The sequence below is a fragment of the Notolepis coatsorum genome, assembly GCF_963971535.1.
Source record: "Notolepis coatsorum genome assembly, chromosome: 9".
Taxonomy (NCBI): domain Eukaryota; kingdom Metazoa; phylum Chordata; class Actinopteri; order Aulopiformes; family Paralepididae; genus Notolepis; species Notolepis coatsorum.
This window is the reverse complement of record NC_140173.1, coordinates 152605907-152620979: the sequence shown is the minus strand read 5'-3', so window position 1 is coordinate 152620979 and position 15073 is coordinate 152605907. Positions and strand designations below refer to the sequence as shown.

The window sequence follows — 15073 nt, the reverse complement described above, 5'->3', positions numbered from 1 at the left end:
GGGTTGGGGTTAGGGCTGACAGGTCTCCGGGGAAGGGGGCGGGGTCTCCCGGGGAAGGGGTCTCCAGAAAAGGGGGCGGGTCTCCAGGGAAGGGGGTGGGGTCTCTAAGGAAGGGGGCGGGTCTCCGGGGAAGGGGTCTCTAAGGAAAGGGGCGGGGTCTCCGGGGGAAGGGGGTGTGATCTCTGGGGGAAGGGTATCCGGGGGAAGGGGGCGTGGTATCCGGGGGAAGGGGGCGTGGTATCACATCTGTCTCATGAAGGGGTGTGGTCTCCGGGGGAAGGGGGCAGGGTCTCACCTCTGTCTCATGAAGGGGTGGGGTCTCTGGGGGAAGGGGGCGTGGTCTCTGGGAGAAGGGGGCAGGGTCTCACCTCTGTCTCATGAAGGGGGCGTGGTCTCTGGGGGAATGGGGCATGGTCTCTGGGGGAAGGTCTCACCTGTCTCATGAAGGGGGCGTGGTCTCTGGGGAGGGGGCGTGGTCTCTGGGGGAAGGTCTCACCTGTCTCATGAAGGGGTGGGGTCTCTGGGGGAAGGGGGCATGGTCTCTGGGGGAAGGTCTCACCTGTCTCATGAAGGGGTGGGGTCTCACCTCTGTCTCATGCAGGGGGCGTGGTCTCTCTGGGGGAAGGGGGCGTGTCTCACCTCTGTCTCATGAAGGGGATGTTGATGCAGTTGGCCGCGGCGACGGCTGCGAACGGGACGAAGCGACTCACGATTGGTGGAAGACGCTGCGGAGACAAAACAGATGTAAATACAACCAAACATATATAACATATCGTACTGTATGTATACAAATATATATATATATATATATATAAACAATAGAATACCATGGCTTGGATATACAGTGATCGCTGTACACACTGCTGCTAATGTGTACTTTGTATTGTATACATTTGTATAGATAGAATATAAGTTGTGTATTATGTTTAGTCTATAGTTTTAGTTTATTCATAGCTTATTTAGTTTATATTTATAGTTATAGTTTATAGTTATAGTTTGTATAGATAGAATATACGTTGTGTATTTTTTTGTGTGTATTGTGTACATTTGAAAACGCTGTGACAATAAAATAATCTGGATCTGAATCTGAAAGTATCTAGACGGCATGCGAACCCATGAACGTGAAAATATTTATAATATAAAATATGTGTTAAGTAGCTCTACATTCCGACAGCCATCACTGATACAGAGTGTCTGGTCAGTAACATGGGTCTGACAGCCATCACTGATACAGAGTGTCTGGTCAGTAACATGGGTCTGACAGCCATCACTGATACAGAGTGTCTGGTCAGTAACATGGGTCTGACAGCCATCACTGATACAGAGTGTCTGGTCAGTAACATGGGTCTGACAGCCATCACTGATACAGAGTGTCTGGTCAGTAACATGGGTCTGACAGTCATCACTGATACAGAGTGTCTGGTCAGTAACATGGGTCTGACAGCCATCACTGATACAGAGTGTCTGGTCAGTAACATGGGTCTGACAGCCATCACTGATACAGAGTGTCTGGTCAGTAACATGGGTCTGACAGCCATCACTGATACAGAGTGTCTGGTCAGTAACATGGGTCTGACAGCCATCACTGATATAGAGTGTCTGGTCAGTAACATGGGTCTGACAGCCATCACTGATACAGAGTGTCTGGTCAGTAACATGGGTCTGACAGCCATCACTGATACAGAGTGTCTGGTCAGTAACATGGGTCTGACAGCCATCACTGATATAGAGTGTCTGGTCAGTAACATGGGTCTGACAGCCATCACTGATACAGAGTGTCTGGTCAGTAACATGGGTCTGACAGCCATCACTGATATAGAGTGTCTGGTCAGTAACATGGGTCTGACAGCCATCACTGATACAGAGTGTCTGGTCAGTAACATGGGTCTGACAGTCATCACTGATACAGAGTGTCTGGTCAGTAACATGGGTCTGACAGCCATCACTGATACAGAGTGTCTGGTCAGTAACATGGGTCTGACAGCCATCACTGATACAGAGTGTCTGGTCAGTAACATGGGTCTGACAGCCATCACTGATACAGAGTGTCTGGTCAGTAACATGGGTCTGACAGCCATCACTGATACAGAGTGTCTGGTCAGTAACATGGGTCTGACAGCCATCACTGATACAGAGTGTCTGGTCAGTAACATGGGTCTGACAGCCATCACTGATACAGAGTGTCTGGTCAGTAACATGGGTCTGACAGCCATCACTGATATAGAGTGTCTGGTCAGTAACATGGGTCTGACAGCCATCACTGATACAGAGTGTCTGGTCAGTAACATGGGTCTGACAGTCATCACTGATACAGAGTGTCTGGTCAGTAACATGGGTCTGACAGCCATCACTGATACAGAGTGTCTGGTCAGTAACATGGGTCTGACAGCCATCACTGATGCAGAGTGTCTGGTCAGTAACATGGGTCTGACAGCCATCACTGATACAGAGTGTCTGGTCAGTAACATGGGTCTGACAGCCATCACTGATACAGAGTGTCTGGTCAGTAACATGGGTCTGACAGCCATCACTGATACAGAGTGTCTGGTCAGTAACATGGGTCTGACAGCCATCACTGATACAGAGTGTCTGGTCAGTAACATGGGTCTGACAGCCATCACTGATACAGAGTGTCTGGTCAGTAACATGGGTCTGACAGCCATCACTGATACAGAGTGTCTGGTCAGTAACATGGGTCTGACAGCCATCACTGATACAGAGTGTCTGGTCAGTAACATGGGTCTGACAGCCATCACTGATACAGAGTGTCTGGTCAGTAACATGGGTCTGACAGCCATCACTGATACAGAGTGTCTGGTCAGTAACATGGGTCTGACAGCCATCACTGATACAGAGTGTCTGGTCAGTAACATGGGTCTGACAGCCATCACTGATACAGAGTGTCTGGTCAGTAACATGGGTCTGACAGCCATCACTGATGCAGAGTGTCTGGTCAGTAACATGGGTCTGACAGCCATCACTGATACAGAGTGTCTGGTCAGTAACATGGGTCTGACAGCCATCACTGATACAGAGTGTCTGGTCAGTAACATGGGTCTGACAGCCATCACTGATACAGAGTGTCTGGTCAGTAACATGGGTCTGACAGCCATCACTGATACAGAGTGTTTATTTGAGGTGGGTGGGGGGATGGGTTGTAGTTGCTTGTTTGACGGTTATGATCTGATCCTGTATTTGTACATGTCTGTCTCTGTGTTCTTCTTGTCATGTATGTTTGCTGTGTTTTTTTTGGAGCTCCTATTTATCTGCTGTAAACATGAATTGCCCAGTTTGGGACGCGTGAATATTTTAGGCAACCAACTTGTGTTTAGCGTTTCTCTGATTGGCCAATACGCCCATGTGACCACGGCAGCGCGAGAGAGCGGCAGTGCGGAAATAGGCTGTCTATTGCCATTCTCTAAGTCAAACTCTAACCTTAACCAGCTCCTTAACAGCGCCTAAACTTAACCCTTCTAACCTTAAGCAACTCCGAAACAATGCCTAACCTTAACCAACTCCGAAACAATGCCTAACCTTAACCAACTCCGAAACAATGCCTAACCTTAACCAACTCCGAAACAATGCCTAACCTTAACCGGCGAAATGAATGCACGTTAAAAAATATTGCCATTCTCTAAGTCAAACTCTAACCTTAACCAGCTCCTTAACAGCGCCTAAACTTAACCCTTCTAACCTTAAGCAACTCCGAAACAATGCCTAACCTTAACCAACTCCGAAACAATGCTTAAAGTTATGCCTAAACTTAACGGCGAAAGAATGCGAATGCACGTTAAAAAAAAAAAAAAAAAAAAAAAAAAATTGAAGGGAATCGAACTCGCCAGCAACGAGCCGTAGGATCCACAGCCATGCAGCCTTGCCAATTGAGCTAGTTCTGGATACTGAATAAGGGGCGGTTACTGGCATATAATGCTGCCGCTCCGCTCTGCTGCTGCCGCGTCGCCGCGGGGGCGTGGCTAGACGCAAGTTGGCCGTGGTTAGACACAAGTTGGTTGCCTTTAATATTTAGGCGTTTGGGACACAAACTAATACACTTGACTAAGGATGCACAGAAATTTCGGCACCGAAAAATGGCCTTTCGGCCGAAAGAGTTTTTTCACCGAAAATATGTCACCGAAACAGAAACAACCTGTAACCTAACGCGTGTTGTTGTGATGATGTCGCGCTGTCGGGAGTCGCGCTGTTTCTATGTAAACTCTGCGCGCAACGCGTCCAATAAATGCGTCTTTAACATGCTTTATATCCTTATTTACTATATGCCGCGGTTAATCACTGAGTGATCTAATATGCATATTATTCAGAGCGAGAGGGGGGGGGATTGTGTTTCTCACATTGACGCTGTCTGTCTGTCGCGCGTCTACTGTGCCGAGTCAAGCGAGCACATTCAGCTGGGGACTAGAAAGGTGCGCTCAGTAGAGCACAGATGTCTGCTGCGGCAGCCAGAGAAAAGATGGAATTAATGTACTGTATGCATTCAGAAGTGCTGAATAAATGTTTTATGGACCCATAATAGTGATTATTTATTATTTAAGTTAAGTTTAGCCATAATCTTATATTTTTCCATAATCATAATGTTCCACAACATTGGTAAAAAAAAATCTATTCTATGAATCATTTTCGGCCTTTCGGCTTTCGGTTTTCGGCCAACTGTTTTCTATTTTCGGTATCGGTTTCGGCCAAGAATTTCCCATTCGGTGCATCCCTACACTTGACCTTTGACCTTGTGCGTCAGGACCGTCTTACCGCAGCGAGGGCCTTGAGTCCCAGGGCCGTGACCACCGCTCCGGTGGTGGCGCTGACGTAGGCGGCCGCCAGCTGACTGAGAGAGGAGGAGGAGGAGGAGGAGGAGGAGGCGGAGTTAACAACAACAACACACTGGGGGGGGGGGGGGGGGGGGGCCACCAGCTGACTGAGAGGAGGAGGAGGAGGAGGAGGAGGAGGAGGAGTTAACAACAACAACACGCTGGGGGGGGGGGGGGGGGGGCCGCCAGCTGACTGAGAGGAGGAGGAGGAGGAGGAGGACAGAGGAGTTAACAACAACAACACGCTGGGGGGGGGGGGGGGGGGGGGCAGCTGACTGAGAGGAGGAGGAGGAGGAGGAGGACAGAGAGACGGAGTCAACAACAACAACACGCTGGGGGGGGGGGGGGGGGCACCCACATATATACCAGCAGTCAACAACAACACGCTGGGGGGGGGGGGGGGGGGGCACCCACATATATACCAGCAGTCAACAACAACACGCTGGGGGGGGGGGGGGGGGGGGGGGGCACCCACATATATACCAGCAGTCAACAACAACACGCTGGGGGGGGGGGGGGCACCCACATATATACCAGCAGTCAACAACAACACGCTGGGGGGGGGGGGGGGGGGGGGGCACCCACATATATACCAGCAGTCAACAACAACACGCTGGGGGGGGGGGGGGGGGGGGCACCCACATATATACCAGCAGTCAACAACAACACGCTGGGGGGGGGCACCCACATATATACCAGCAGTCAACAACAACACGCTGGGGGGGGGCACCCACATATATACCAGCACATTTGGACGGTTTGGGACGGTATGAGCCTTAAAAGGAAAACTCCAACATTTTGGGAAATGTGCTTAATACCGTCTTCTCCAGAGAGAGAGACGAGGAGATAGAGACCAGTCTCCTCCTCTCTGTGTGCGTTCAGTAGAAAGCTATCTGGCCGCACGGGTCGAATGTGAGGAACAAAATTCTAAAGCGCTTTGGATAAAAAGAGAAATATAAATGCACCATTTACCATTTATTATTTACAATTATTTATTTTTTTTAAGATTTATTTTTTGGCGTTTTATCGCTTTATTTCTACTGGGCAGTCCAGTAGAGAGAGACAGAGGAGGAACGGGAGACAGAGTGGGGGGAAGACATTCGGCAAATAACGACGGGTTCGGGAGTCGAACCCGGGTCGGCCGTGTCGCGGCTGAGCGCGCTATGTGGTTCGCCACTGGGGGGCGCCCTATTATTTACAGTTTTACCACTGGCCAAAAACACTTCTCCTGAAGTTCTAAGCTAGGCTAGCAGTGATCCGTATCCACTTCCATTTATTCGTGCTAAGCTAGGCTAGCTTTCGACTGAACACACAGAGAGGACATTGGTACGTGAGTAGGGATGGGTACCTTTCACATTTGAACCGATACCGGTACCTGTGAATCGATACCGGTACCCAACGGTACCTTTTTTTCGGTACTTTAGTCTCAAGATTTTTTTTTTACCTACCTCAGTCGCGAAAAAAAATATCCAAACTTCAAATAACTACAATTTCGACAGTTTTCGGCTTGTCATTGCTCCGACTGCTTTGTTGTTGAATCAAGTCAAATCCTAGGTAAGCATATATTGTGCGTGTGAACGTTGACATGAAAGAAAAAAAGAGTAAAAAAAAAAGAAAAAAAAAAAAAAGATTGTTTTGGTATCTCACTTGATTCGATACTCGGTAGTACCGACGTGTTTCGGTTCGGTACCTCAAAAGTACCGAATTCGGTACCCATCCCTATACGTGAGTACACGCATTTCCCCATCTTCATATAAAGTTATATTTGGAGGGGGGGGGGGGGGTGGGGGGGGGGGGGGTAGGCGTCAGTCTCAGAAGAACATACCGATGTTACGTGGTGATAACATGTGATCACACATAGTTAATAATGGGTAATCGCATCCTACGATGACCTTCTACCAGGTCATGTGCAATGCAAATGGAGGATGTGTTTAATAATTACAAACCATGAATATGCAAAAGCCATAATACATAGTTGTGTTGTCTGAGCGACGGATAGACTAATGGTCGTGCAAAAAAATGCATGATGAGGTTAGGCCCCCCCCCCGCTGGCATGCGTGCCCCACGATCATGAGGGTGGGGGAGAGAGGTCCTACTTCAGGGGGAGAGGGTGGGGGAGAGAGGTCCTACTTCAGGGGGAGAGGGTGGGGGAGAGGGTGGGGGAGAGAGGTCCTACTTCAGGGGGAGAGGGTGGGGGAGAGAGGTCCTACTTCAGGGGGAGAGGGTGGGGGAGAGAGGGGGTGGGGGAGAGAGGTCCTACTTCAGGGGGAGAGGGTGGGGGAGAGAGGTCCTACTTCAGGGGGAGAGGGTGGGGGAGAGGGTGGGGGAGAGAGGTCCTACTTCAGGGGGAGAGGGTGGGGGAGAGAGGTCCTACTTCAGGGGGAGAGGGTGGGGGAGAGAGGTCCTACTTCAGGGGGAGAGGGTGGGGGAGAGGGTGGGGGAGAGAGGTCCTACTTCAGGGGGAGAGGGTGGGGGAGAGAGGTCCTACTTCAGGGGGAGAGGGTGGGGGAGAGGGTGGGGGAGAGAGGTCCTACTTCAGGGGGAGAGGGTGGGGGAGAGGGTGGGGGAGAGGGTGGGGGAGAGAGGTCCTACTTCAGGGGGAGAGGGTGGGGGAGAGGGTGGGGGAGAGAGGTCCTACTTCAGGGGGAGAGGGTGGGGGAGAGGGTGGGGGAGAGAGGTCCTACTTCAGGGGGAGAGGGTGGGGGAGAGGGTGGGGGAGAGAGGTCCTACTTCAGGGGGAGAGGGTGGGGGAGAGAGGTCCTACTTCAGGGGGAGAGGGTGGGGGAGAGGGTGGGGGAGAGAGGTCCTACTTCAGGGGGAGAGGGTGGGGGAGAGGGTGGGGGAGAGGGTGGGGGAGAGAGGTCCTACTTCAGGGGGAGAGGGTGGGGGAGAGGGTGGGGGAGAGAGGTCCTACTTCAGGGGGAGAGGGTGGGGGAGAGGGTGGGGGAGAGAGGTCCTACTTCAGGGGGAGAGGGTGGGGGAGAGAGGTCCTACTTCAGGGGGAGAGGGTGGGGGAGAGGGTGGGGGAGAGAGGTCCTACTTCAGGGGGAGAGGGACAGGGTGGGGGAGAGGGTGGGGGAGAGGGTGGGGGAGAGAGGTCCTACTTCAGGGGGAGAGGGTGGGGGAGAGAGGTCCTACTTCAGGGGGAGAGGGTGGGGGAGAGGGTGGGGGAGAGAGGTCCTACTTCAGGGGGAGAGGGTGGGGGAGAGGGTGGGGGAGAGAGGTCCTACTTCAGGGGGAGAGGGTGGGGGAGAGGGGTCCTACTTCAGGGGGAGAGGGTGGGGGAGAGAGGTCCTACTTCAGGGGGAGAGGGTGGGGGAGAGGGTGGGGGAGAGAGGTCCTACTTCAGGGGGAGAGGGTGGGGGAGAGGGTGGGGGAGAGGGTGGGGGAGAGAGGTCCTACTTCAGGGGGAGAGGGTGGGGGAGAGGGTGGGGGAGAGGGTGGGGGAGAGAGGTCCTACTTCAGGGGGAGAGGGTGGGGGAGAGGGTGGGGGAGAGAGGTCCTACTTCAGGGGGAGAGGGTGGGGGAGAGGGTGGGGGAGAGGGTGGGGGAGAGAGGTCCTACTTCAGGGGGAGAGGGTGGGGGAGAGGGTGGGGGAGAGGGTGGGGGAGAGAGGTCCTACTTCAGGGGGAGAGGGTGGGGGAGAGAGGTCCTACTTCAGGGGGAGAGGGTGGGGGAGAGAGGTCCTACTTCAGGGGGAGAGGGTGGGGGAGAGAGGTCCTACTTCAGGGGGAGAGGGTGGGGGAGAGGGTGGGGTGAGAGGGTGGGGTGGGGGAGAGGGGTCCTACTTCAGGGGGAGAGGGTGGGGGAGAGGGTGGGGTCAGAGGTCGTCCCTACTTCGGGGGGACAGGGTGGGGGAGAGGGTGGGGTCAGAGGTCGTCCCCACTTCAGGGGGACAGGGTGGGGGAGAGGGTGGGGTCAGAGGTCGTCCCTACTTCAGGGGGATGGGGGCGTCTCCACTGCGGTTGGTGTAGTTCACCACGGCGTTGAAGGACTGGTTCACCCACTGCCAGAACACCACCGCCGGGGTCGTCCTAGAGGGGGGGGGGGGGGGGGGGTAGAGAGAGAACCAAATTATAAGAAAACAAAAACATTTTTAAACAATATCCACGGGTGATTTCCAATGTCGTAATGCAATTCTACATCCTGATATCATGGCCATTCTATACCACATTCCCTGGTATTTAGGCAGTTTAATCCCTTTCGGCACCACACCCAAAACACATGCCAATGGGGAGTTATTTATCTTCACATTCAGAACCTTACTTAGGAATATTACAATTTGATCCCACATTTTTCGGACCTTCTCACATTCGTACAGCATATGTAGTAAAGTGCCTGTCTCCTTCTCACATCTCCAGCAGATGTCACTGTCCCTTAATTTCAGTCTGGCCAGTTTACTAGGCGTCCAATAGCTTCTGTTCAACACTTTGTAAAAAATAAGTTGTGATTGCGCCTCCCGAGAGAATTTACTCCATTTGGACACCAGCTTCTCCCACATTTCCTCAGTAATATCCTCACGTACATCGTTCTCCCAGCTCAACCTCAGACCCGCCAATTTGGGTGCATTGTATTCTCTTATAACATCATAAAATCTTGACGCACCGCCTTTCCTACGCCATCCTTTATAGAATATTTCTTGAATTGCAGTAATCGGGCCACACTTTGGCCCTCCTATTGATGACGATATACAATGTCTAATCTGTAGGAATTTATAAAAGTTTTTATTATCTATATCAAAATCCTCTTTAATATCCTCAAAAGGCAAAACCCCATCTTCCCCGGCTATATCACCTAGTACATGTATCCCCCTTTTAATCCAATCGTCCCATATGACTGATTTCTTACCAATCTTTAGTTTTTTATTATACCATATAGAGGCTCTTGTAGTTAAATATGGGCTATCACCAGTCATTCTGTGCGATTGATTCCAAGTTTCCCTGATAAATGCCATTAAAGGGTTTTTAAAAGGTATAGGTCTGTCTGATTGTGTCAGGAAGGATTCCAGAGATGAGGGATATATCATTTCCTCCTCCATCCTGACCCAAGCAGGTACAGAGCTCCACTTCTTAACAACCTGCCCACTATACCAAGACATCAGAGACATATACTTCAACCTGCCCACTATACCAAGACATCAGAGACATATACTTCAACCTGCCCACTATACCAAGACATCAGAGACATATACTTCAACCTGCCCACTATACCAAGACATCAGAGACATATACTTCAACCTGCCCACTATACCAAGACATCAGAGACATATACTTCAACCTGCCCACTATACCAAGACATCAGAGACATATACTTCAACCTGCCCACTATACCAAGACATCAGAGACATATACTTCAACCTGCCCACTATACCAAGACATCAGAGACATATACTTCAACCTGCCCACTATACCAAGACATCAGAGACATATACTTCAACCTGCCCACTATACCAAGACATCAGAGACATATACTTCAACCTGCCCACTATACCAAGACATCAGAGACATATACTTCAACCTGCCCACTGTACCAAGACATCAGAGACATATACTTCAACCTGCCCACTATACCAAGACATCAGAGACATATACTTCAACCTGCCCACTATACCAAGACATCAGAGACATATACTTCAACCTGCCCACTATACCAAGACATCAGAGACATATACTTCAACCTGCCCACTATACCAAGACATCAGAGACATATACTTCAACCTGCCCACTATACCAAGACATCAGAGACATATACTTCAACCTGCCCACTATACCAAGACATCAGAGACATATACTTCAACCTGCCCACTATACCAAGACATCAGAGACATATACTTCAACCTGCCCACTATACCAAGACATCAGAGACATATACTTCAACCTGCCCACTATACCAAGACATCAGAGACATATACTTCAACCTGCCCACTATACCAAGACATCAGAGACATATACTTCAACCTGCCCACTGTACCAAGACATCAGAGACATATACTTCAACCTGCCCACTATACCAAGACATCAGAGACATATACTTCAACCTGCCCACTATACCAAGACATCAGAGACATATACTTCAACCTGCCCACTATACCAAGACATCAGAGACATATACTTCAACCTGCCCACTATACCAAGACATCAGAGACATATACTTCAACCTGCCCACTATACCAAGACATCAGAGACATATACTTCAACCTGCCCACTATACCAAGACATCAGACATAAACTTCAACCTGCCCACTATACCAAGACATCAAAGACATATACTTCAACCTGCCCACTATACCAAGACATCAGAGACATATACTTCAACCTGCCCACTATACCAAGACATCAGAGACATATACTTCAACCTGCCCACTATACCAAGACATCAGAGACATATACTTCAACCTGCCCACTATACCAAGACATCAGAGACATATACTTCAACCTGCCCACTATACCAAGACATCAGAGACATATACTTCAACCTGCCCACTATACCAAGACATCAGAGACATATACTTCAACCTGCCCACTATACCAAGACATCAGAGACATATAATTCAACCTGCCCACTATACCAAGACATCAGAGACATATACTTCAACCTGCCCACTATACCAAGACATCAGAGACATATACTTCAACCTGCCCCCTATACCAAGACATCAGAGACATATACTTCAACCTGCCCACTATACCAAGACATCAGAGACATATACTTCAACCTGCCCACTATACCAAGACATCAGAGACATATACTTCAACCTGCCCACTATACCAAGACATCAGAGACATATACTTCCCACAAAATGCAAACACCCACAGAGACTTTGAAAACATTATGGCAAATAACTCAAAGCTAAGTCAAGTTAGACCGCGCTCACAATAGTTGACACTGGGTGCTGCAATCCCGAAGATATATGTAGAAAAAAGCAGGAAGCTGGACCAGCACTCTCAGGTTTCGAAAATTTTAATCGCAGCCGGATACAACAGACATGTTTCAGAACAAGTGTTCCTTCTTCAGTGTTGATGGCAGCAGCAGTAACAGATAGGAAATATGGTGGTTATATACAAGGTGGGCAGGAAGTGACATCAAACACAGGTGTGCCTGGGATTACTGGTCAACTTTGACCCTAGGAAGGACATTATAATATGAAGTCAATTCCTAAATACAAAAATGACCAGAAACAAAATACATCTTACCCATAGCTAATGGGGCTAAATAAATGAGCCCATTGCAATATTTGCAAAACGAAAATTCTCTTAAGAGCAGCATAAACGGAAGAAAACATTTCCTCATTCGTAAAAACAATAATAATAATAATAATAATAATAATAATAATAATAATAATAATAATAATAATAATAATAATAATAATAATAATAATAATAATAATGAAATCATAATGATGGTAAAAGTCACTTATAGGAAACAGGTTAACACGTTCTCTCTTCATTCATTCCCCTTGGTTCAATGCAATTGAACAAATGGATATAATAACATTCGCGTTGCAATAGCAGCTTATGCCTGTCACCCCCTCTAGAGGGCCTGTGGACTAACTCGAGTCCCATGTATTTCAGATCGTTGACGGCATGTTTGCATTTAGAAAAACGTAGAGCTACAGATGACTTGACATCTGAATTTCTCACTGAACATTTATGTTCACTGATTCTCGATTTAAAGGCTCTAGTTGTTTTACCCACATAAGAAAAATTGCATGGACATTTCAGCAGATACACCAGATTTGAGGAATTACAAGTAATACGCCCTTTAACAGGTATGCGCTTGCCCGTTTTTGGGTGTGTATAGAATCTATCTTTAATCATGCCGTGGCGTTGTACACAGGCCTGACAGGGGAAATTACCATCAGGGATGTTGGACATAAAATGTGTGGGTTTCCTTATGGGAAGATCAGTTTTGACTAGAAGATTAGAAAGGTTCGCTTGTCGCTTGTAAAAATAATTAGGCGAGTGCTGAAACGCTGCCCCAGTAAGGGGATCGGACTGAAGAATGTGCCAATATTTATTGACAATGCTACGTATGTCTCTCGTGATGGGACTATAAGTAGAAACAAACGATACTTTGTCCGAGTTTTCATTTTTCTTTTTGTGGGAAAACAACGAGGTTCTGTCGATCGGTTTTGTTTTGTTCAGGGCTTTAAGTGTCAATGCATCACTATAGCCTCTGTCGTGGAAACTGCCACGGAGGACTTCTGCTTGGGCAATAAATCTGTCGTCCGTGTTACAAATTCTCCTATAACGTATGATTTGGCTGAAGGGGAGACTATTCTTTAATGCAGGAGCGTGATATAAACCCTGATGTAAACAAGATTCATAGCTAGAATAATGTAGGAACGAGTTGCGGTCTGTCTCCTTTCTGAAGACCTCTGTGTGAAATGAGATACCATCTGGGGCTTTGTTGATTAGAACATCAAGAAAGGATAGAGTGTACATATCAAAATTAAGAGTAAACTTTATCGTTTCTCTGCGAGTGTTAAGGAACTCAAGGAAGGCCTGAAGATCTATCGATGAACCAGACCAAATAAAGAACAAGTCATCAATGTAGCGCATATAGGATTTGACATCTTTTTCAAACGGGTTATTATAAAAAATTTGGTCCTTTTCGAACTTGGACATATACAGGTTAGCTAGGTTCACAGCGGCGGGCGAGCCCATGCTGAGACCTTTGCAAGAAATAATTATCTTGGAATCTGAAATAATTCTTTGTTAGAACTAGATCGGCTAGGCTAACTAGCGCTTCTGTGGAGGGGTGTGGTTCCTCCCTTGAGTTTAAATAAAAACTGAGTGCTTCTAACGCGTCAGCGTGTGGAATGCTGGGGTATAGACTGACCACATCCATGGTGACTAATAAGTCTGAAGGACAAATGTTGCAGGCCGTTAACCCGCTCAAAAAGGTAGTAGTGTCTTTTAAATAACCCGGTTGAGAAGAGGCCAAATCTCTGATATGCGCGTCAATAAATTGGGAAATTTTTTCTGTGGCAGAACCAATGCCAGAGACTATCGGTCGACCCGGAGGATTCTGGAGATCCTTATGGATCTTAGGTAAGGTGTAAATAATAGGAGTAATAGGGAACTCTACAAACATAAACTTAAATTCATTTTCTGAGATTACGTCCGCCAATCTAAGGCTTTTGAGGACTGTTTTGATTTCAGTGGAAAATCTAAACACTGGGTCTGAATTAAAAAGGGTATAAATACCTCAATGTCGTTCAATTGTCTATTGATCTCAGAAACATACGCACTCTTATTTTGGAGAACGATTCCCGAACCTTTGTCTGCTTTTCTAAAAATTAAATCCTCATTCTTCATGAGTTCCTTAAGCGCGCTCCAGACTCTGATTCAAGTAAATTAGGGTAAAGCTGGGTTTTGTGACTGGTCTCACATAAATTGAGGACATCATTTTGTACTAGTCTGCAAAAGGTCTCCACCGAAGGAGGATTGAGATGAGGGGTAAACAAGCTACGTGGTTTGAATACTTTTCTTTTAGGTCTAGAATGGGTATCGAGTTCTGCTTCAGACATTACATCATCATCATCAATTGTGGGAACTGTTACTGTGGGCACATTTTCATTAGAAACATATTGAGTTCTCTTATCAAAACCTCTAGCGTAAAAGGCTTTTAATTTAATATTTCTAAAAAACGTAAAGAGTTCTACCTTGGTAGTGAAAGAGAACAAACGATAACCCTTTAGAAAGGACATTATGGTGCGAGTCACTCAATTGTTAACATCTGAAATGTTAACACTGTTAGAGATGGTGCTCGTCTCCGGGACCGCTGAGCGTTTCTTTCTCTTACTCCTCCTCGTCTCCCTGTGGCCTCTCTCGCCGGCCGACTGACTTTTACCATCATTATTATGATTTCATTATTATTATTATCATTGTTTTTACGAATGAGGAAATGTTTTCTTCCGTTTATGCTGCTCTTAAGATAATTTTCGTTGAGATCTACAAATAACTCAAAACTCCCATAACCCACTGGGAGAAATACAAGAATGTGCAAACACAGCAGCAAGATTTGTGAGCTGCTGTGACAAGAAAAGGACATCCAACGGAATACAACCACCATAAAGACTGTACAAGAAATTCCTTCTGTACTGTACTGATTTCTACTGATTTCTACTGATTTATCTGTTTGATTGTTTTGTTTTGTTTGGCTTTGACAATGTAAACGTATGTTAGAAAAAAAAGCCCATTTGAATTGAATTGAGAGAGATAGAGAGGAGAGAGAGGGAGAGAGGGAGA

The 15073-nt window shown here is 47.7% G+C and overlaps 1 protein-coding gene across 1 annotated transcript in view; it reads right to left on the bottom strand.

Annotated features, from left to right (window-relative positions):
• Positions 1–15073, bottom strand: part of LOC311234835 (sideroflexin-1-like) — a 60075-nt gene that overhangs the window by 19533 nt on the left and 25469 nt on the right. Inside the window, exons 3-5 of the mRNA XM_084322078.1 lie at positions 8756–8854; positions 4762–4837; positions 640–725 (exon numbers count right to left, since the gene is read on the bottom strand). Of these exons, the coding sequence (XP_084178204.1) occupies positions 640–725; positions 4762–4837; positions 8756–8854 (261 nt within the window). The remainder of the gene's footprint in view (positions 1–639; positions 726–4761; positions 4838–8755; positions 8855–15073) is intronic.